At 39.0% G+C, this 21,012-nt stretch overlaps 1 protein-coding gene across 1 annotated transcript in view; it reads right to left on the bottom strand.

Moving 5' to 3' along the window:
• Positions 1–3,156: 3,156 nt before the first annotated feature.
• The window catches only part of ngfra (nerve growth factor receptor a (TNFR superfamily, member 16)), a 40,116-nt gene continuing 22,260 nt past the window's right edge, over positions 3,157–21,012 (bottom strand). Inside the window, exons 4-6 of the mRNA XM_008416290.3 lie at positions 18,989–19,220; positions 16,455–16,663; positions 3,157–8,614 (exon numbers count right to left, since the gene is read on the bottom strand). Of these exons, the coding sequence (XP_008414512.1) occupies positions 8,562–8,614; positions 16,455–16,663; positions 18,989–19,220 (494 nt within the window). The 3' untranslated portion in view covers positions 3,157–8,561. The remainder of the gene's footprint in view (positions 8,615–16,454; positions 16,664–18,988; positions 19,221–21,012) is intronic.

The following is a 21,012-nucleotide window of genomic DNA, read 5'->3' as shown; positions in this document are numbered from 1 at the left end:
TTGTTCTCCATTTCCCTTTTTCATGCATAGCCTTTCTTTGGGTACTTTTTCTTCTTTCCACATTCCAACAACATGCATGTTAGATTAATTTACCTATGAATGATCCCTGGATGATGTGAGACTTTGCATGTGCAGTTATCCCTTCTTGAACACGGATTGCTGGAGATGAGCACCTGCCCCCATGGCCATGAAAACCATGAAGTGGCTACGGATGGATGGAAATGATTCCACAGAAAATAGAAAAAATTATTCAAGTAAAAAAATACTTTCATGAAGCAGTCAGGTATGAAATTAAGTCCAGCCAGAGTACCAGAGGTCTTGTGTTTTACAGCAAGCACAAAACTGGTTGTGGTAAAGTTTCTCAGATCACCACAGAAAAAACAAATGAATTATGGCAAACTGGATCTCAAACCCACGTGGAACTGGTTTTAAAGCTGAGCTGAATCTGTCTGATCAAGCAACCAGTGTTAACTGGCGTTTACTCCAAAAGAAGAAGGTAGCAGAAAGAAAAGAAACGCTTATTGAATAAACAAACAGCTATTTATTGATATTTTAGCAGTTTAATGGTTTTATTAGTACATTCTGGCACAACCGGCCCTTTAAGAGCATTCAGATTTTTGAAATGGCCCAAAATGAAAATGCGTTTGATACCCCTGCTGTAGGGGGTTCTGATATGGTATAACGTGATAAATTAACTCATAAATAATTCTAAAATAGAAGTTTAATTGCAACAAAAGCATCCAGGATGGTATTTGGTATTTATCCTGAATTTATTTACAATAAATAGAGGTTTGGTCTTTAGCATGTGCTGAACGATAATAATAATAATTTTAAAAAAACTGCTGTGTCTAAATATATATTTATATATTTCTGCAAGTTTTCACCATCTTGAGAGTGGAGGAAAATCTGCAGCACAAGCAAATTTTGGACAAAATTTCTAAAAAGCGCGCTCTCCTTCAAGGCCGTAATGCTTCACTTGGTGTCAGCACTGCACGGCTCTGCATCAAATCCAGAGAGACAGAAGTAATGAGCTGAATCAGTGCTGCTGCTAGCAGATTGCAGGGAGAGAAACCATGAACAGCCAACAAAGATAAATTCTCTCTTCGTATTTTGGGGCAGGCAAATGCGAAGGTGGATAGAAAACCTCGTCACAAGCCCAGGACTTTATGTTCAAATATAAATTGTCAGAAGACAAATTAGGCAAATGTTTACTGAAGTAGTGCATGATTTTCCAACATCCTGTATAATAAAGTCACAAAAACTACAAATAAAAAATGTTTTCAGGTCATTGTCATTGAGCGCACTGCAAAACCTTTTTAAAAGACTTTAATGGAGATCTGCTGTTGTATTTTTGGATGCATTTGACAAAAGAACACCGTCATAAAAACAATGTCTGACTTGATAGCAGCTACAGATGCATAACATAAGGTTGAAAGACAACCTCCAACAAATCATAATACCTCCACCACCATGCTTGACAATTGGTACAAGTTATTTTTGCTGTATTAGGCTGCATTCACACTGCAGCTCGAAGTGACCCAATTCAGATTTTTTTGCCTGTATCTGATATTTTTATGACAGTCTGAACAACACAGGTTGGGTTTTTTTCGAATGCAATTCAGGCCGCTTGGATGTCCGATTCGTATCTGATGTTTTCAAATGTGACCAGAATCTAATGTCATTGATGCTCAACAAATGTCACTTATAGCATCCTGCAAGCGGAGAATAAAAACTACAAACATGGCGGACAATAACGAGAATAAAGTTGTTAATGTACTGGCTCCGATTGGACAACTTCAAAATCGTTAGCGTCCATGTTTACTTCAGCAAACACTGAGCATTACTTTTTTGCACCGATTGGTAAAACACTGAGCACGCACATTTATTCACTTTAATCCCATCCGTCTCGAGGACATGTCTGCATCTTAACAACTCCTTCGTGCTTCCATACTGTTCTCATGGAAACCATTCCAAACAAGCCGTGTTTATTTTTAGGTTGCAGTTTCTCTGAGCATTCCTCCGTCTGACCTTGGAGTGAATGTGCCGGGACATTGTCTTCTAGGAAGTTTGACAACTGTGTGAAATATGTTCCATCTGCAAATATTGTCTCTCACTGTTCAATGATGAGCAGTGGTTGACGAGCAGAAACAGCTGGGAATCTTCCAGTGAGACAAGCAGACAGATTTCTATTTTTAAAGTGGTGGTAAGGCTTGCAGATTAGTTGCCCAGTTGGATATAACTAGCAGCACCTTACCAATACTTTACTTCATATATGCTCTGGAAGCAGAGGCAGACATTATTTGGGTCAGGAGCGCCTACAGCTGTACTTGAGATTTTCCTTTAAGTAAAAAAAGAAAATATCTTTGAGATTTTTTATTATCCAACCTTCTTTTAAAATTATGGATTAAGAAGAAGATCTTTTGCATCAACTTGTACGTTGCGCACATCTGCGAGTCTGTGGGGGTGGGCATGCCAAATCCTAAATGTCATTGGTCAGTTTACTTTTGTTTATTTGGTGACTTAACTCTTTTTCTGTAAGCTAAAAATGAATGAGTGGAGTTTGAAACCTCATGTAGTTCTAAGAGCGGTCGTTTGGATCCCGCCTAACATTTTTACCATATGTGCGGTTTTGGCGGTTCGCCGGTTTATAGGATGTTTTTGTAGTTTCATTAACTGAAGAGCTGACGGGTCACCCAGTTGGCCGGCCGTGACATCTGCTGCTCTCTTCCTGAGCATCGCGCTAAGACTGGGGGTTAAACAGTTAAATCTAATCAAAACGTTTGCCAAAAGACTAGAAATGAAGCAAACGTTGTTGCTTCACCTTCTCTCCTCTGGACGACTCGGATACACCACCTGAACCTGGGGACCTCCATCCTCCTCCTCTCGTGGCTTTGCTTTCATGTCTTTATTATTTAGTATCATTTGTAAAAAAAGAAAAAAGTATATATATATATATATATATATATATATATATATATACAAGAGGACACGTTAACGGAATATATATATTCCGAAAATCTATATTTTTTGTACTGCAGGAGGAAATTTAAGTACTTGGAGGAAACCAACCTGTCACAAAATACAAACCTCAGATCTAGTTATGCATTTGGACGTAAACAATCTCACACTGACAACAAACACAAACGAGACAAATGGTGCAATTAAATCTTTTTATTGTGATTTTATTACTGTTGCACACATTTCAGTTTTTTTTCCGTTTTATTTAAAGCATGTTTTTCTATCTCGTATCAACTCTAAGAAATTCACATTTACACAATGCATTTTACATTAGTAGGTAACTACATAGGACATTCAGCGTTTTTTTGGGAGGGGGGGGACCAAGTCCTGATGTGTTTGTATCAAGTATTAAAATCTCAGAGATTCACAGTGAGCCTCCCCACAGACATCACTATGCTGCAGATTACATATCTTGATGCCTCTATAATGGAGGTACTTGATAAAACTACTGTACATGCATTAAATCTGTACAGTAGCGCTCATTTCTGTTGACAAACAGCCTTGTGAAAGTACCTGGCAACATGTTTAAGCTTTCAAAATGCTACATGACCCTAATACATCATATTAACATACAGTATGTGTTCATTGGCAACCTGTTTGTAATGTAAGTCTCTATAATGGTGCCAAGTTTTTACAGTTTTCGTGAGTCTCCAAGGCTCCATGTTTGTGACTTCAGTTCATGAAAATCCTTCATTAGTTCTAAAATATATAAAAGAAAGCACATAAAAAACACAAATGGAAAAAAGATGCAAAATAAAAACATAAGTAACAGTTAAAACATCTGAACTCAAAAAACGTTAGACACTGTACACAGGCACTTGAACTGTGGTACACTCTTTGAGTGCAATCATATTATATCTAATAAGTGCTCACTTAGAAAAAAAAAATGCTTATTCAAGATGGTGGTACGACTGATAAAGTGGAAATGTCAGGAGAAAAACAATTCAGACCTGCAGAGATGGGGCAAACATGAAATCTAGGGATGCACGATATTGGATTTTTGTTCAATATGCCGATATGCTAAAACTCATTTGATACCAATACCGATTTTTTTTTTTCCCGATACCTACTTACTGAAACTATACGGCTTTCTCTACTGTGGAATTAAAATACTGTATTATCTTCGTCAATTTAGCCTGCTACCAAATGCAAATGCTAGAAATAGAGACTGAAAATGATGCAACACTTTCAATTTGCAGTATGTTTACCATCAAATTTATTCATTTGCTCTATTAAAACAACACCTTTTATATCGGTGAGTTATTTTTGATGGAATGTCCGATATTAAATTTTACCGCTAATATCGGCCGATACGATGCCATGCTGATAATATCGTGCATCCCTAATGAAAACTATTCCTTGGAACATGTCTTGCATATTTTTCTGTTTCTACCCAGGCTGTACATTCTCACAAAGTGTCTCAATCTGTTGGAGAAAGGGGAATACGTCAGCTTTAGGCAGGATGAGGGCACTGCTGGAGGGCTGATGGAACCTCAGCGGGGGGATGGAGATGAAGAAAATGTGTTTTTTTTCCTTTAAATCAACTTTCTGGTCTTTCATACCAAGTGTAGCGAAGTCTGCTTTAATGTCAGTCCCTCATGCAGGATCAGGATGAATCACTCCAGCTCTCAATAGAGGAGTGAATCATACACTTCTGTGTGTGTGTGTGTGTGTGTGTGTGTGTGTGTGTGTGGTTACGTGTTCACACCAACATCTGCTACAGAGCTGCAAACTACAGCAGACTTTTGTTTGCTTTCATTTATTACACTGCACTGATTCATGAATCAAAAGTGAGGCGACCAGAAAGTTTAATTGTCTTGGGGTGTTTGTGGCCGAGTGATTGATCCATGCAGAGCCACACAGGACGTAATGAGTCATTTTCACTGTTTTCTTCCCTCAGCGAGACATTTCCTATCTATCACTAAACTCTAAAAGCGCCGCTAACAAGCTAAAAAAAACATCTTTTGTTTCCTTAAAGGTTTTGTCTGAATTCACTCTTGCTGAGAATAAAATGACAAAACTGATACCTCTCGGATATTGTTGAAAAGTGACTCCCTAAGCAAAATGTGTTGTTAGTTAGAAAAAAAAAAATAAATCAGTGTGAAACTCTCTAACACTTGCAATCTGGTTATTTCTAGACAAATCTATGCCAATCCACCAACTGTCATCTGATCAGATTATTCATTCATATCTTATATTCTAATGCAATAAAAAAAAATTTCCTACCTAAAAATACAGACAGGCACACATTCTTTTGATACATAGGTTATCTGAAACCTGCTCTCCTCACCAGCATAGTAAACAAAGTAAACATTACTGTAACTTGTTCAACTTAGCAAGCCAGACATTTTTCATTAAAAAAAAAGAAAAATTGGGAATAATGTCAGTGCCGAATGATTTTTACTATTTTTGTCTCTTTGTTAAATAAATATGCATTAAAGCTACAGGGTTTAGGCAGGGCAACGCAATATTTTCTGAGCTTTATGCATTCAAACTGCAGTGAAAATGTATCCGTGCCCTCACAGATGTCTTTTTTACATTTTTCTCACACTTGGGTAATTCCAGATTAAGTGTTCCAGATTGTCAAAAAGAGAAAAGATCTTTTTATTTCTTTTGTCTGGCAGATTATATTTGAGGGATTACTTTGGAAGTGAAATTGAACTGTTAGCAAAAACAGAGGAAATCTTAAAAGTGTAAATAGTTTTTCACAAAACTTTGACAAAGATTAGACGGACAGTTTGTCGTCTGAAGAGGTTGTGTCAAGAAACCGGGAATAACCTTTGTGGTAATTCAAGCAAAAGGCTAGTTGGAGTGAAGCAATTCCCAAAATGGTAACTAAATTAGTTTTTTTTTTTTTTAAACTTCATTTTTTGTTCTACTTTTCCATCAGCTGGTTCTTTTGATTTAGCTTAATTGCCACGTTCCATTTTGCAGTGCGCTAGCATCATGGCTAATTGATTGTGAACAACCAAGATTTTATAGTAAATGGCCAATAAGGCTACATTTACATAAGACCATTGCCTGGAAACTGCCGGTATTTTCCATTGTTAATTGGGGAAATTTTCCTCTTGCGCACCTCGAGTCAGCTGTAGTTGTCATGCCAGGCCACTAGATGGCGCTGTGGCGTTAGCTCATCGTCAAACGCGCATGCACTTTTGGCCTTGATGCTGCGTTCAGACCGAACACGCATTGCTCGTCAAAAACGCCTCTGGCTTCAGCAGCTTTGAAGTCAAACGCTTGACGCAAATGCTGCGTTCACAACAAAAGCGATTTGAGCGTCAGCCTCGTCTGGATACATTCAGAGTCTATATGGACGCACATCAAAATCGCGCTAGACCTGATTTAGGACGAGCCGTTGGTTTCCGTTGCAGGTCTGTTTGTACAATGGCGAATGAAACTGAGAGAGTAACACCAATTTATTATGTAGTGAAAGCTTCTGCAGTCATAGCGGAGGCTCAGATGACGGACATTTTGCGTTCAGTTTCTATTGAACAAAAAACAGTGACGGCACAATGCACGTTGGAGCTTCTTGAAATTTTTTCCCCTTTCTTACTTTGAACAACGGCAGATGAAACGCTGTCTAGGTTTCATTTATTGAAATCAACAGAATGTGAGTTGTAAGTTTTCACAAGCTAGCTGGGCGCTGACGACGGTCACTTATCAGCAATGTTTTCATCTCACTTGAGCCCAGTTTTTGACGACCAGCTAATCGGCATCAGTGCCTCCTGACAGGACACCAACTACAGGCCGTTATGTCACATAGCAGAGTCTCTCTGATTGGTTGATGCGCCGCGTAGTGCAGTGAAAGTTCAGATTTTCCTAGACGCGTGAAACGTCCACATAGGCTTTGAACATAAACCAGACGTGCCTGATGCTCAAACGTGTTTGGCGTGAACGCAGCATTAGCTTCCACCTCATTGTAAACAATAACCCGTCTCCCCTTAACGAAGTGCTCATATAACACATTATTTTAAACTACTGGTGCTAGTTGAACGGGCAAGAATCTGGTTTACTACCCAGATATAAGCCAACAATTTGCACTGATAACGTCAACAGGATGTAAACAACCAAATCAAAGTATTAAGCTACTGTTCATTTTAAATTGTTTAAATACTCATTTAATCTCAGTTATACTACAACAAGTTAAATCCTGAGAATCTATGTGCCACTGTAAGCAATGAATGCAGTCAAGCTCGGCTACAGTATGTGTCCTTTACATGGTATTTAAGCTCACTTCGCTTCAAGCAGCAGGAAGGGGCACATTAAAGGGGCATTCCATAAAAAAAAATGCCACCAGGCCTGAGATGTAAGCCTATGCTTAAGTGCTTGATTTCAACTGGGAAATGCAGTGAATGTCGGGTGGTTCTGCCTTGGAAAATGAAAATATGATGTCACACTGAGGCTTCAGCAGGAACTGTGTTGCAAGCAGAGGGTAAATGAAGCTAAAACCCTGAGGTAATTACTACCCGCCTCCCAGGTAAGCCTCGTGTAAGAAAGGCTGTGTGTTTTACGGTAGGAGTGAGCTTGTGGAGGTGGAAGTGCCGGCTTCCTCTGAGGGCTGTCCCAATTTCACCGAAGAATGATTGTGGATGGGATTCCTCCTGCAGATTTTATTTTTTTTTCCAGTCCCAAACTCATTTAAGTAGTTTAATTAGCAGTCGTGATCCTGTTTTGTTTGCTTGTTTGTTTTTTGGCTCCGTAAATGAATCCCCCCCTCTCCCCCGGTTCCCTTCAGACGACTCATCGCGGTGAGTCAGCAGCGGCGCTGAGTCCAGAGATGTTCCTCTCACGTTGCACATCCAGCGAAGGCAGCCTGCTGATTCGGTCGTGTAACTTAAGCCTCGAAATGAAAGAACCGCACAAACACAAACATGAGACAAACATTATGAACATGAAGCTGCTGAAATACAATCCCTGGAGGCACTGCTAGAGAGGGAGTTTATGTCTGTTGCACACAGGAAGAGCCAGCTAATTATTCAAAAACACAAAAAGAGTTAATTACTGAGCAGTCTCATCAAAACATGAGTCACTAGGATGAATTCTTGCAGCCGTTCTCAAACAATGACATTAACGTTGGTCATTAAATGAAAGGGAAGGAAGAAATTCCAGAAAAAGCTGGGAATTGCTCATGGCACCCCTGCTGTTTTTGTATCTCTGATGCCAACAGAGAAAGACAGGAGGGGAAAAAATGCCCTCCAAATAAAGAAAAATAATACTAAAAAAAAGCATAAACATGGAATTAAAAACTGAGACGTTGAAAGAGAAGTACAGGTTAAACTGACAGCTCCTAAAAACTATGTTGCATGTCGTTATACGTCTTCTTGTTTGATATTGCCATAGATTGAGGGTCCAGGCACGCTATAAGACAGAGTTTGACTCCACATGCAGGGACGAAGAGTCTCTGTCGGCTGCCCCAAGCATACTGGAGGGTTGTGTACGTTTTTCTGTGGCCACTTGAATTATGAATCAATGTCTTGTTTTTACATTCTCTGCGTGGCACCCCCTTCCTTCTGTTCCCTGCCAATTCGTCCTCCTCTTCTTCCTTAGACTTCGGGTGGAGGCGAGTCGGGCTGGGGGCTTCCATCTACCCTCACCACTGCAGAGAGGAAATAATGAGAAATACGTCACGAGAGAGAAATTTCTCACTTGTGCCATCGCGGTTTAATCCCAAAAGGCTGCCTCCTCTAAACAAACTCTTCCCTGAAGGGGGCCCTGTGGTGTTATGGATCCATCCGAACCACTTAAGCTGAAGCCATTAGCTAGATGCGGATGGGAAACAAACGCTCCAGTTTCCCACAAACCTCTTAACCTGTCGTATATTGAGGGGAGTCGGGGAAACGCCTCAGGAATGCAGAGACGATTGTGAGCGGACCCCGAAGTGCACTGGGTGTTTTCTTTTCTTTATCAATGCATCTTTGTGTCAGGGAAGAGCAACGCAACCAATTTTATCTTTAACATTTCGTCAAAAGCTTCCAAGAGAACCACCCGAGAGAAACTTTAACACCAATTTCATCAATATATCTGCACTGAGATGAATAAACCGGACCTCTCAGCTTCCTGTCTGCGTCTGCGGGCCAGTGATGGCCAAAGTCCAGAACTTTCTTCCTGCCTGTTTAAACAGGAACCATCAGCAGAGCCAAAGCTCTCAAGCACTGGAAGCAATGATAGCCACTCAGTTTCCTGTGTTACAGACGTAAAGTTTTCAATAACTTCAATTCATTTTATACTTTATCAATTAATTTAGTTTTTTGTAAAATAAATTCATACAAAATTAGATTAAAGCCTCACAAAATTTTACATGAATTTTGTAAAGATGTATATAATTTATTTTTACAAAATGTACATTTTGTAAAATTCTACATATTTTTTTTACGATTTCTGTAATATTTTGATTTTTACATAAATTGCAACATTTATGTAAAAGTTATTACATATATTATATAAATTATTTATAAATACATTTCTAAAATAAATGTATGTAAAATCTATTTAAAAAATGTTAAAATATATGTTAACTTTTTGGAAGAAGAGAGCCTTAAAAATTCAAATTCTAAAGTTTTAAAGTCAGAACAGCGATGATGGAAAGATACATTTCAATTCAAGATGTCCGTTTATGGAACATTTTTGCCAGTGAGATAAAACAACCCGAATCTCAGGAAATTTGAAAATTGTGTTCTCTTGTTGTTTTAAAAAAAAACATCTATTATAGTATTCTGAGTTAAATGTTTTTTTCTTTATGTAAATAGGAGGCAGATGTAAGTTTATACTTCTTTCTGCTCCTTTTTTATTCATGATTCCTTTTTGTTGTTACATGAGCCATTAAGATGTGTTATTGTGAATGAAATAAAAAATAAAATGATGTGAAATTGTTTAGTCAGATCTATGAAAAAATAATTTTCTCACAGGGGTTTTTCAATTTTATAATATGTAAAATTACAATCTTAATCTGTCTTATTTAAAATAGCATCTCAATATTTTTATGACTTCCAGACATTCACTCTGAATTTGGCCTTTGTTTGGCTTAAAATATATATTTTAAAATCTCAAATAAGTTGTTTAACCAGTTAATCCATTGTTTTACCTCCCATTGCGCAAAAAAATAGTTTTATATGTATTAGACGTGCTTTTATCACTTTAGCAATAACATTAAATGAACATTTCTTCCTTGTTGCATTGCTGTATAAATACATAAATATTTTTGTCATATTTTTTGCTACTGACTCTTTTTTTTCCACAGGAAAAAAAATCCACACATTAAAACTATCATCTCAGCTGAAGAAAGACGAGTTTTGTAAATAATAAATCAGATGAAGCTGCCCTTGAGGCTTAGTTCAGGCTTTCTGCCGTTTTCACATTGGATCAAGAAGCTTTGCACCTTTCTTCAGAGGTTTTCTGGGAAGAGCCTCTGGAAACCGCAGCCATGCAGGAGGAATGATGAATCCCTCCTGACGTGGTAAAACCTCAGGGTCTGTCAGAATCAGCTGAAGACTTATTCTGACTTGTTCTGAGTAGTGGGAAAGATTTGTTCCCAGGAGAGCAACCAGACGTTCCCATATTTTAAAATATTTTTAAAAATACCCTAAATACAGTGACTCGGAGTTGTTTATCATGTCTGATTATAGCAACTTGCATTCCCAAAGGGAAAATCAACAAGCCTAAATGCCGAAATCTGTTTTAAGAGGAGCAGATTTTCTCTTCCTCTTCCACTGAATGTAGGTATTTTCAGTTTTTATGTAATGTTTTTTTACAGCTGGAAACCAGTGATCAGGACTGAAAGTCTGGGTGTGGTGATGAACTCGGTGTCTCTGAACATTTAAAGGCGATTACAAAGTTGGTCTTCTATCACCAGGACGTTTCCAGGACTAATGTTCCAGCAGCATCTAGAGAAACTCATCCATGCGTTCCTCTGGAACGCATTAGTCTGATCCTGAAAGCTCAGTGTGATAACAGAGACTTGTTTCTCCAGTCATGAGTCACGCCTTGTGTATTCCTGAAACTGCATTGCTCATCTTGCAGTGAGAACACTTTATTTCACAGTAACTTTGAAATGTATAAAGTTACGTACATGTGATAGAGCTCCTGCTTGCAGATCAGATTCTGAAACTCAACCGTTCCTGTGAACTTGAGATGAATGTTCTTCTTTCTCTGTCTTCTATGTAAAATAATCTAAACACAATTTCCACAGCTTTCACTTTACCGTCGTGACAAATGTTCCTTGATCCTAGAAAAAGTAAATTTGTATTTGCTTATATAATAATCTGGAAGAAGTTAAATTTTCAGAAGTTTAACACTGATGCTGCATTTACACCAAACGCTTTTCGTGCGCCAGGTTTACATTCCAAATCTCTGTGGAGGCACGTCAAAATCGCTCTGGACGCTTATTGGAATGAGCCGATGTTCTCCGTTGCCGCTCTCTTTGTACAATGGCGGATGAAACTGAGAAAGTGGCACCAAAATATTATGCAGTGAAAGCTTCTGCAGTCATAACGGAGGCTCAGATGTCTTTGCTGAACATTTTGTGTTCAGTTTCTTTTGAACAAACAACGGTGATGGCGGATAACAGCACAACACGCGTTGGAGGCTTTGGCCTTTTTTCGCTCTTCTGGTTATTTTGAACAATGATGGATGAAATATTAAGTGTCTAAATTTTATCTACTGAAATCAACAAAATGCGTCCGTCGGGCGCGTGTTTGAATTTACCCGATAATTCAGAGGTAATTTGGGAGTTTCACAAGCTAGCTGGGCGCTGATGACTGTTGCAATCAGCTGTTTTCGTCTCACCTGAGCCCAGCGTGACGACCTGCTGACTCGCATCGGTGCCTCCATCTCCTGGCAGGACACCAACTACAGAATGCTACGTCACATAGCCGAGTCTCTCTGATAGGTTGACGCTCCGCAGACTTTCCAACTCCAGCATTGGACCCAGTGGATGTGCGTCCGATGCTCCAAATGCTTCAAATAGCGCATCACTACATGCACAAAACGCGCTGTGTTTGGTGTGGACGCAGCGTAATCCTCACTCTATCGCTGCAAAATCACAAAATCCTATCAAGTACAATTAGTCTAGTTTCTAGTGCAAATATCTTGGTACACTTGAAATAAGACAAAACTAACAGGAAACGTTTTTAGCAAGATATAGGAGCTTGTTTTAAGTTACTAATTTCTTAATATTGATGAGAAAGTAGTATTTCCTTTTGTAGATTATTTCACTTACAAGACATTTTTCCCATGTCATGAGTTAATTTTTCTGCCAGTGAAACTACCACTCCAATATTAAGAAATTATTTACTTAATATAAGCCTCAATTTCTTGCTAAAAATTACTTCTGATTTACACTAAAAACTAGACTAAAAATACTTGGTAAAATGTTTTGTTTTTGCAGTGACCTTGTCGATATTGAAATCTTTTAAGCTATTTTTGTTTAGTTTTTTGGGGGGTCAAATATAGGACGGAGACGCTCGGTAGAGCACCAGGCTGAGGCTCTTGTTTAAATTTTAAACTCCATCTATATGCATGATTGAGAGGGGCGAGGAAGTAAAGGGGGTGAGGGGCGGCAGAGATAGACGGTTCTTTGATGAGCTGACAGAAATGAGGCCACGCTCCCTTCGTGAAGCATCTCTCACCCTTCACCAGTGACTCATGCAGGGAATACCCCTTTCTGAAAGTTGTCAGTCACATCGAGGGGCATTTTCCTCGCTCTACTTCCTTTCATAAAAGCGTACTTGACGTATGATGAATGAAAAACTGCTCCCGTTTCTCTTGCACACCAGCAAAACATGTTTTGTTTTTTGTTTGAGTTTTTTCCGGAAACAGGAAACCCCCCCTGCGATTATAATGGATTAATAGTGTGAATTCTGTTGGTTGAGGAGGAATCCACAGCCTCTTTTATGTGACGTTTTTTTAAAACCGCTTTCACACAGACAAGTGGTGCTAAATGCCAATTAGCACCTGTTAAACAGCGATGCTACATCCGACTTGGAAACCCAAAGAGACTGGGCCTGGATCCCATCTCGTAACACCTGCTAATGAGCCAACAAGTTAACGAGGGGACAGGGTTAACCAGTCAGACATTGAGTCAGTGAACCAGCGCCAAGCTGATTCTCCAGTATAAAGCCTTTTATTGTTTTGTTTTGTTCTCCCTGGTTGGAAGAAAGGAAGGAGGTTTTTAGAACAAAAAAACTCAATAAAAATTTATTCTGTTTAAGAATCTTGATAAATGGCTCTTATAGCAATTACAAAAATGTTGTGATTTCTCAGAGTGGTAGCCTGAAGGACCAACAAACAAAACACTTTAATGAGGGTTTACTAAACCCAATCTGTCTTTAATCCACCACAATAAGGGAAGCACATGTTATAGCAACAGCTGTAATTAGAAAAACTAAAATTTAGATTTGTTTGCTCCACTTCTGACTGGCATTGCGTTCTTATACACACATGGACAAAATTGTTAATGGAAGAAAAACCCACAATGGTCACAGAAATAACTTGAATCTGACAAAGATAATAAATACAAATTCTGTGAAAATGAACAAATGAAAGTCAGACATTGCTTTTCAAACACGTTTCAACAGAATTATTTTTAAAAATAAAATAAACTCATGAAACAAGTTATTTATGTGACTATTGTGGGTTTTTCTTTCATTTTCTGGGGGGTACCAAGAATTGCGTCCACCTCTGGATATCAGCAGAATACTTTATATTAGGAAGCCACACATTGCCTCACTTTTGTTCATATAATAAGTTTTTTTGTTGTTGCTAGTATTAAGAATTTAACTGCTAGGACATGAGAGGCCTGGCACTTGAACTCCAGATATCTCTTCACAACAACATATTGTGTCGTCTCTAACTTTAACTACATATTTAGTTAATGTAATGACACTTCAAATGCTCAGATGGCTTTGAAATTATTAAAAAAAATAATGCTACCATAACTTATAATGTGCAAAAAGAAACTTTTTGTACCTAATGAAGCTTACCCACCTAGAAAAACAAAAGTGTCACCTCCTGGCGAGTCTGTGTAGCCCTCTGTCCAGCTATGAATTGTCTTGGTTTTTTTTTTTTGCTTCACTTAAATCCAAAAACTCAGGATGTCCTTTATTGTTGCCAATAAAATTCACCACTAGAAAAATGTCTATTTCAGAGGCCTTTTTTAGTTAAGAAAACAAACGTTTTCTGTTCACAGCCGTAAACCGTGACAGGCTTCACTCTTTGTGTGTCACTGCAGAAGTAAATGTGTCATCCATGGAAACATGGCACTTATTTTATTTTGTGGCCATGACTCACAGTGGTGCAGTTGGTAGAGCTGTTGCCTTGCAGTAAGAAGGTTCTGGGTTTGATTCCCGGCCCGGTCTATCTGCATGGAGTTTGCATGTTCTACCTGTGCATGAGTGGGTTTTCTCCGGATACTCCGGTTTCCTCCCACGGTCCAAAAACATGACTGTCAGGTTAATTGGCCTCTCCAAATTGTCCCTAGGTGTGAGTGTGTGTGTGCATGGTTGTTTGTCCTGTGTGTCTCTGTGTTGCCCTGCGACAGACTGGCGACCTGTCCAGGTTTGACCCCACCTCTCGCCCGGAACGTTAGCTGGAGAGGAACCAGCAACCCTCCCGACCCCATTAAGGGACAAGGGTGTAAAGAAAATGGATGGATGAATCAAAAACTGTTTTAAAAGTTCATGTTTCTTTTTAAATCTTAAGGAGATTCAGTATTTTTTTTTTTATGTTTCCAGGACCTGCTTTGATGTGAAGCCAAGTATTTGACGTAAAATAAAAATGAAGACCAGAAAAATACAAAGATCAGTGATCAAAGCATTTACAATTTAACAAAATCAGCTAGTTTAAACCTGAGCAACCACATGTGGTGCATCTTTCAAATAAAACATGAAACCCCCCACAAATAAGTGAAAATAAACCTATTTATTTATTTTACCGTAATTCAGAGCTGAATTGCGGTCAAATATGAGCTCAATCAACTCCAGATATTCAAAGTGTTAATTCAAGACACTGGAGTGAATCTAACAGGAGCAAAACAACCCTAATGAGATGTCAGTAAATTGTGCAGTGCTGCATTTATTTTGCACAAAACAACATCAGGGTGTGGTTTGCACATGGACACTGATCAGTGAAGGAGCTTTCACATGCATGTGTTCAGCTCTGTGATGCACAAATGAGAGAAAGCTAACAAACTACCGTAAAGTTCATCTGTGTTTATGCCTCTTAATGCACTCCACCAATAGAAGCAAATTGAGTGCATCGTAAATTGCTTTATAATAGATCAGCAAAGTGCATAATGTTGGGTCCATGCCAGAGTTCATTTACTGAGTTCATCTTACAAAAACCTTTTTCGATTCTGTCTGGCTTGATGGCGAATCAGACCTTAAAATACTTCCTAACGTCCCCGGAGGAAAATATAAACCAGAGAAGACAGATATAGATCAGACGTTGGTACATTACCTCTGACATGAACAGATCCAAACTGAAAGGGTTTCAGATGCGTGTCAAACCCTTTTCTATGTCCTTCGCCCTTATTTCACTGAACCTCTGCCTCAGATTCTCAGGTTTACAGATGCTTTCATGCAGAATCCCCAAACAGCCTTTGACAGCTAAATCAGGTGTAAATTCAGCTCTTACACCTGATTGACCTTAATGACCGTAATCCACCCACATGACAGCATTCTGGGATTAAAGTCACATTTTTTAGTTTAATCTCAGAATTCAGGCTTTATTCTCAGAATTCTAACTTTCATCTGAGTATTATGACCCTTTTTCTCAGAGTTCTGACTTTTGATCTCAGAAGATCAGTCAGAATTTTGACTTTAATCTCAGAATCCTAATTTATCCTCAAAATTTTGTCTTTGAATCAGATAATTTTACTGTTTTTTTCTGTAATTTTGACATTAAACTCACAATATATGCCTTATTCTCAGAATCCTGACTTTTTTCTCAGTAAGATCAGTCAGAAACCTGAGATTAAAGTAACAATTTTGACTCTAATCTCAGAATTCTTTTCAGAATTTAGACTTTATCCTCAGAACTGACTTTAAATCTGAGAATTATGACTTTTTTCTCTAAATTCTGACACTAAGCTCAAAATATTGGCCTTAATCTCAGAATCCTGACTTTTGCTCTCAGACGATTAAAGTCAGAGTTAGTGGGGGATTTTTTATTTCTGTGCTGTAGCGAGCCCAGGGTTCTGTGATGAAATGTCAGATATAACAAAGTGAAGTGGAACCTCCAGATCATTATTTCTATGTAATATAGCCATAAAACCTTCAGCATGCTGCATCAAGCCAAAGAGAAACCACTTTTCCAACCTTAATAATGGTACACACAAAGCATAAGAAGGCACATTTTCAGGGTGGTATTAGTTGGCTTTCATCTAAGTTTCTGAAAATGCTTTTCCTTAATGGCGGTGTTTTGGTGCAAACCTGAAAGCTTACCTATTTGCTCCTGTGTGTGTGAGCGTGACGGCTGAGGCTGGGCTTCAGCCTGTGCGTGCTGCTGCTGCTGCTGCTGGTCCTGCAGACTCTGAGTGTCGACTGAGATGCCGCTGTCGCTGTGCAGCTTCTCTCCCTCCGGTGTTACCATCTGGTTGTTTGTAGCCGCACGGTTATTAGCTGGCTGCTTGTTTTGCTTGCAGCTATTCCACCTGTGAATGAGTAAAACAGAAAACCACACTTAATTCTTGATTAAACTTGATTGAGGTCTTTTTAATTTGCATAGATTAGTAATGTTTTTTTTTTTTTACCAGCCTTTACAAACTTTATTCTTGCTATATTTTTGTATAACTGAGCAATTTGCATAATTTTAAAGTAGCTGTACCTCCAGTATCGTGGCATCTATAGGCAGATTGCAAACTTCAGTGTTGGTCTACACTGTAAAAACAAAATCTTACCAAGTAGTTATCTTAGAACACTTGAAATAAGACAAAACTAACTTACAGGAAACTTTCTAGATGTAGAGGCTTGTTTTAAGAAAACAATTCCTTAATATTAATGAAAATGTTCTAGTTCCATTGGCAGATTATTTCACTTGTAACAAAACATTTTCCCATATTGTAAGTTCATTTATCTGTCAATAAAACAAGTACAATTTCATCAATATTGAAGAATTATTTTTTTAAAATAAGCCTTTACATCTTCCTGAACAGTTAAAGTCTACTAAGACATTTGCATTAGAATCTAGACCAAAATTACTTGGTAGAATTTTGTATTTTTGCAGTGTGCAGGGTACTCCTTTGGCCTCAATGCTGATACAACATCACAGCTATTGAGGCATGATTCTGCATTTTCTTTTAATTAAGAGATTAAAAACGCTGCTTTGAATACCGATTTTGGCAAAAAAGGGGGGAAAATGACAGCCATAATTTGTTTGCCAGGAAATAATTGGATGTAACAACACAGAGCCTAATTTCCATAAACGCAAACATGTTTTCAAGGAGCAACATCTCCATTTGATTGCACCCACTTCACAATCAAATAAACCCGTTTTCCACTGCTTATGCTGCCACACACAGGGCAGTTTGGCTTGTATATTTGTCACTGAGGTAATAGTTTTAGAAGATTGACTCAGACATCACTCTTCAGCTCCTTTGGGATGCGTGCAAGGCTCTCTGATGTGTTTTTTTATCTGCCTAATATTCAGTGGAAAGGTCCTGTAAAACGTGCAATAATCATCCAATTCATCAACCAACTCAACTGACAACAAAGTAATTTATACATTTTTATCTAAGTGTTAACTAAATGTAATAAATGTAACCAGTTCTCCGAAGTTGCGCGAGATAACGATTTAAAAATTCAGGACGTTTTGAATGAAACAGAGCAGTTATAAATGTCAGCCTGTTGTCAAACTCACAGCGTTTTATCATTTGTTTGTGCATGACGAAGGGTATGCACAAATGTGGAGCAGATGTGTGTGGCACTCAAATTTCCCTTGGTTGGCATGTTTTAGACAATCAATGCATCTAATCAGCTTGTTTACTTGCTTCAAATGTGTGTCTGCCTGAATTTGTATCTGTCAGTAGGATAGATTGGAGCTGCAGCCTCATGTCCTCAGCAATCTGTGATCGCTGTAATGCATAAAGTTTTGTTTTTTCTTCCTTGAAGGAAAACAATCATGGCTCGTTTAAAGAAATTGATCAGTTGGATTGAATATTTCTTCACTTCAGTGTAAATATTTTTTTTCTCTCTCTCCCTAAAGAGGAACGATCTAGAATCAACGCAATGGTTCAGTTATTACAGTTAAATACCAACGATGAGGCCCGAGTAGTGATGGACTCTTAACCTGAACATTCAGAGCCACATAAAGACAGTTACAAAGTTGGTCTTCTATCAGCTGAAGAACATTTCCAGGAATAGAGAGGACTGATGATGTGTTTGTGATACTAATTTGGAAATATTTGCACTTATTTATGACGGTAAATGCGACTTTTTATACAGTTCATGGACTATAATCTGACATCAATTAAGGCTGAGGCAGCTGTTTAGTACAAGTAAGAAAGTTTTTGAGAAAAATCAGCAATAACTGTCAGCACAAAAAACTGCAGATTTGTTGATTTTGCGTGAATTTCCACAATAATTCTCAAGAAACCGGAGGTACTGATTGATATAATTTGGCAGTAAACAGACAAAAACTTGATTTGTAGCGATTGATTACAATCAGTGTTTAGTCTAGAATAGAGAGGGCCACATAAAAAGCTACGGCGGGCTGGATTTGGTCCACGGGCCTCGAGTTTGACACACGTGACCTAGAGAAACTCATCCATGCCACTCAAAAAATCAGTCCAGAATGCTGCTGCTGCTGTTCTGACAACAACCAGGAAGACATCAACCAGATCTAAAGTCCTTCCACTGGCTGCCCGTAGCTCAGAGAACAGATTTAAAATACTGTTGTTTGTTTATAAATGACTGAACGGCTTAGCACCTGAGGTACCAAATCCAAATTGGTTTTTCATTCAGAAAAGCTTTTGACTGACCTCTTAAACACGAAGTATGCCACCAGGCCGACCACACCAGCAGCCAGGATTGAGCAGTAAATCGGGATGAGGTTTTCGTTGAAGCCCCGGCCGAGAAAGTGAGGAGCGCCGCTGCTTAATGTGGTCGTCTCTCCGCTCGGGAACGGGCTGATCGAGCCATCCGGGTCGGGGTAATCGGGAAAATTCGATGCTTCACTGTTTGTGATTGGGAAGTCTGTAGGCATGTTTGGGTCTGTATGGAGGAAAACGGAGGAGAAAGGGTTAATTTCAAGACCTTGGGAATCTCGTTAAGGTGAAAAGTTCTACAAACCAGTTGAAGTACTAGAATATTTTAAAAAACAGTCTTTCAGCAGAAACATATGGCCAAGCAGAAATAATTAACCAAACCAAAAAGACACTGGTCTGCAAACAGAAAAGTCAAAGATCCGACTCTTAGACACCAACAGCGAAAACACCTATAATTGTGCTTCCATTGATGTAGTTAAAACAATTATTCCTTAATGGAGGATTTTCCCCTCCACTAAACAAACTAACTTTAATTAAACTTTGGATCTTTCTACATTTTTGAGTTATATTACTGAGATACAAAATTGATTTATTGTAAGACTCTTCTTATTTTTATCTAAATGTCAATGAATGTATGTCACACATGCAGTTGTTGTAAAATTTCTACATTTTGTTCCCCATCCTGGGAAGCCCGAAACACTTTAAAGCTGCAGTAAGTAACTTTTATTAAAACATTTTTTTTTTTTTACATTTTTGTTGAAACTGTCACAATCATGACGGTATGCTATGAGACAGATAATCTGTGAAAAAATTGAGGTCCTCTGCCTTCTCACAGTGATAACTAGAAACAACCAACCAGAGCCAGTAGGCGGGTTTCAGCAAAGCCAGTCATGCTTGTGTACGCGCTGCCTGCCACAAATGCTAAGGCTAGTTATACAGCAAACGATGACGGCAGATAACTGTAAGTTAGTACATTGAACTGTCACGTACACAAGGATGATTGACAGCGCTACGACCTAATTGGTTGGTTTTGATGTATTTCTACAAACAGCAACAGATTATATGTCTCATAACATGCTGTCACAACATGGTGGCAGTTTTAAAAAACATGTAGAAAACATATTTTTGTAAAAGTTAAATGTTAATTGGATGTTTCTCGTGCAGCAATTGAGCCTCCAGAATAAAATATGTATATTTATTTTTATTCAACAATTTGTAAGAGATAGAGATCTTGTTTTGATGACAGAGCTTGTAGACTTGGTGGTGATTAGTGTGCAACCAGATGTCTGATGCAGCAGCTGCTTCTGATAGACAGATGGGATCTGGAGAAGTTGCTGTGAGCAGGAAGAAGGAATGTTTCTCAGCACCAACAGGAAGGAGGGGGTGGCAAATTTATGACATCCACCGGCCCAGACCAGACCTGGCCTGGGCCGCGCACACCGGGTTTCTTCTCATCGCATGCTGATCCGTGTGATGTCTGGGCGTTGCATGGCCTGAAGGCCATATGGATCCTTGGAAAACTGAGTGTGGAGGTCATCTTTCTGGTGGAAGCTGTGCTAAGGCCAGAGATATCGGCAGATCACTGCAACTGAAGGGATCTGGTTTCTGTCATCGCAAAGCCTGCAGAGACGTCAAGCTTCCTAGATTGTCCTGTTTCCTCTTTAATGACTCTGTAATTTCCCATCTTCGTGTTGCAAGCCGCCCACACCAGCAGACATTAGTCCCAATCAGTTTAACGGCATAGTGATTACCTTTTTCTGAAACAACATGCTGATCTGGTGAGATGGTCCAAAAGTTCACTTGAGTATCTGTCCCCTCGGGGAATAGAGAAGCAGAAAGAGGGAAAGACCAAAACGTCTTTGAGCTCAGCCGACAGTTGGGGAAGGAGAATGTGGAGCCTGGTTCGGATCGGAGCCTTGAACTTCCAGCAGAACCTCTGCTGGGCTGCTCCTCGTTAGCTTTGTTCTGGCCCTTCACGGGATTAACCCTGTGGCGACCCCCAGGGCTTCGGCCCGCAA

The sequence above is a fragment of the Poecilia reticulata genome, chromosome 8 (genome assembly GCF_904066995.2).
Source record: "Poecilia reticulata chromosome 8, P_reticulata-male-v2, whole genome shotgun sequence".
In the NCBI taxonomy this organism is placed as follows: Eukaryota; Metazoa; Chordata; class Actinopteri; order Cyprinodontiformes; family Poeciliidae; genus Poecilia; species Poecilia reticulata.
Note: the sequence above shows the minus strand (reverse complement) of the source record. Positions and strands in the feature narration are given on the sequence as shown.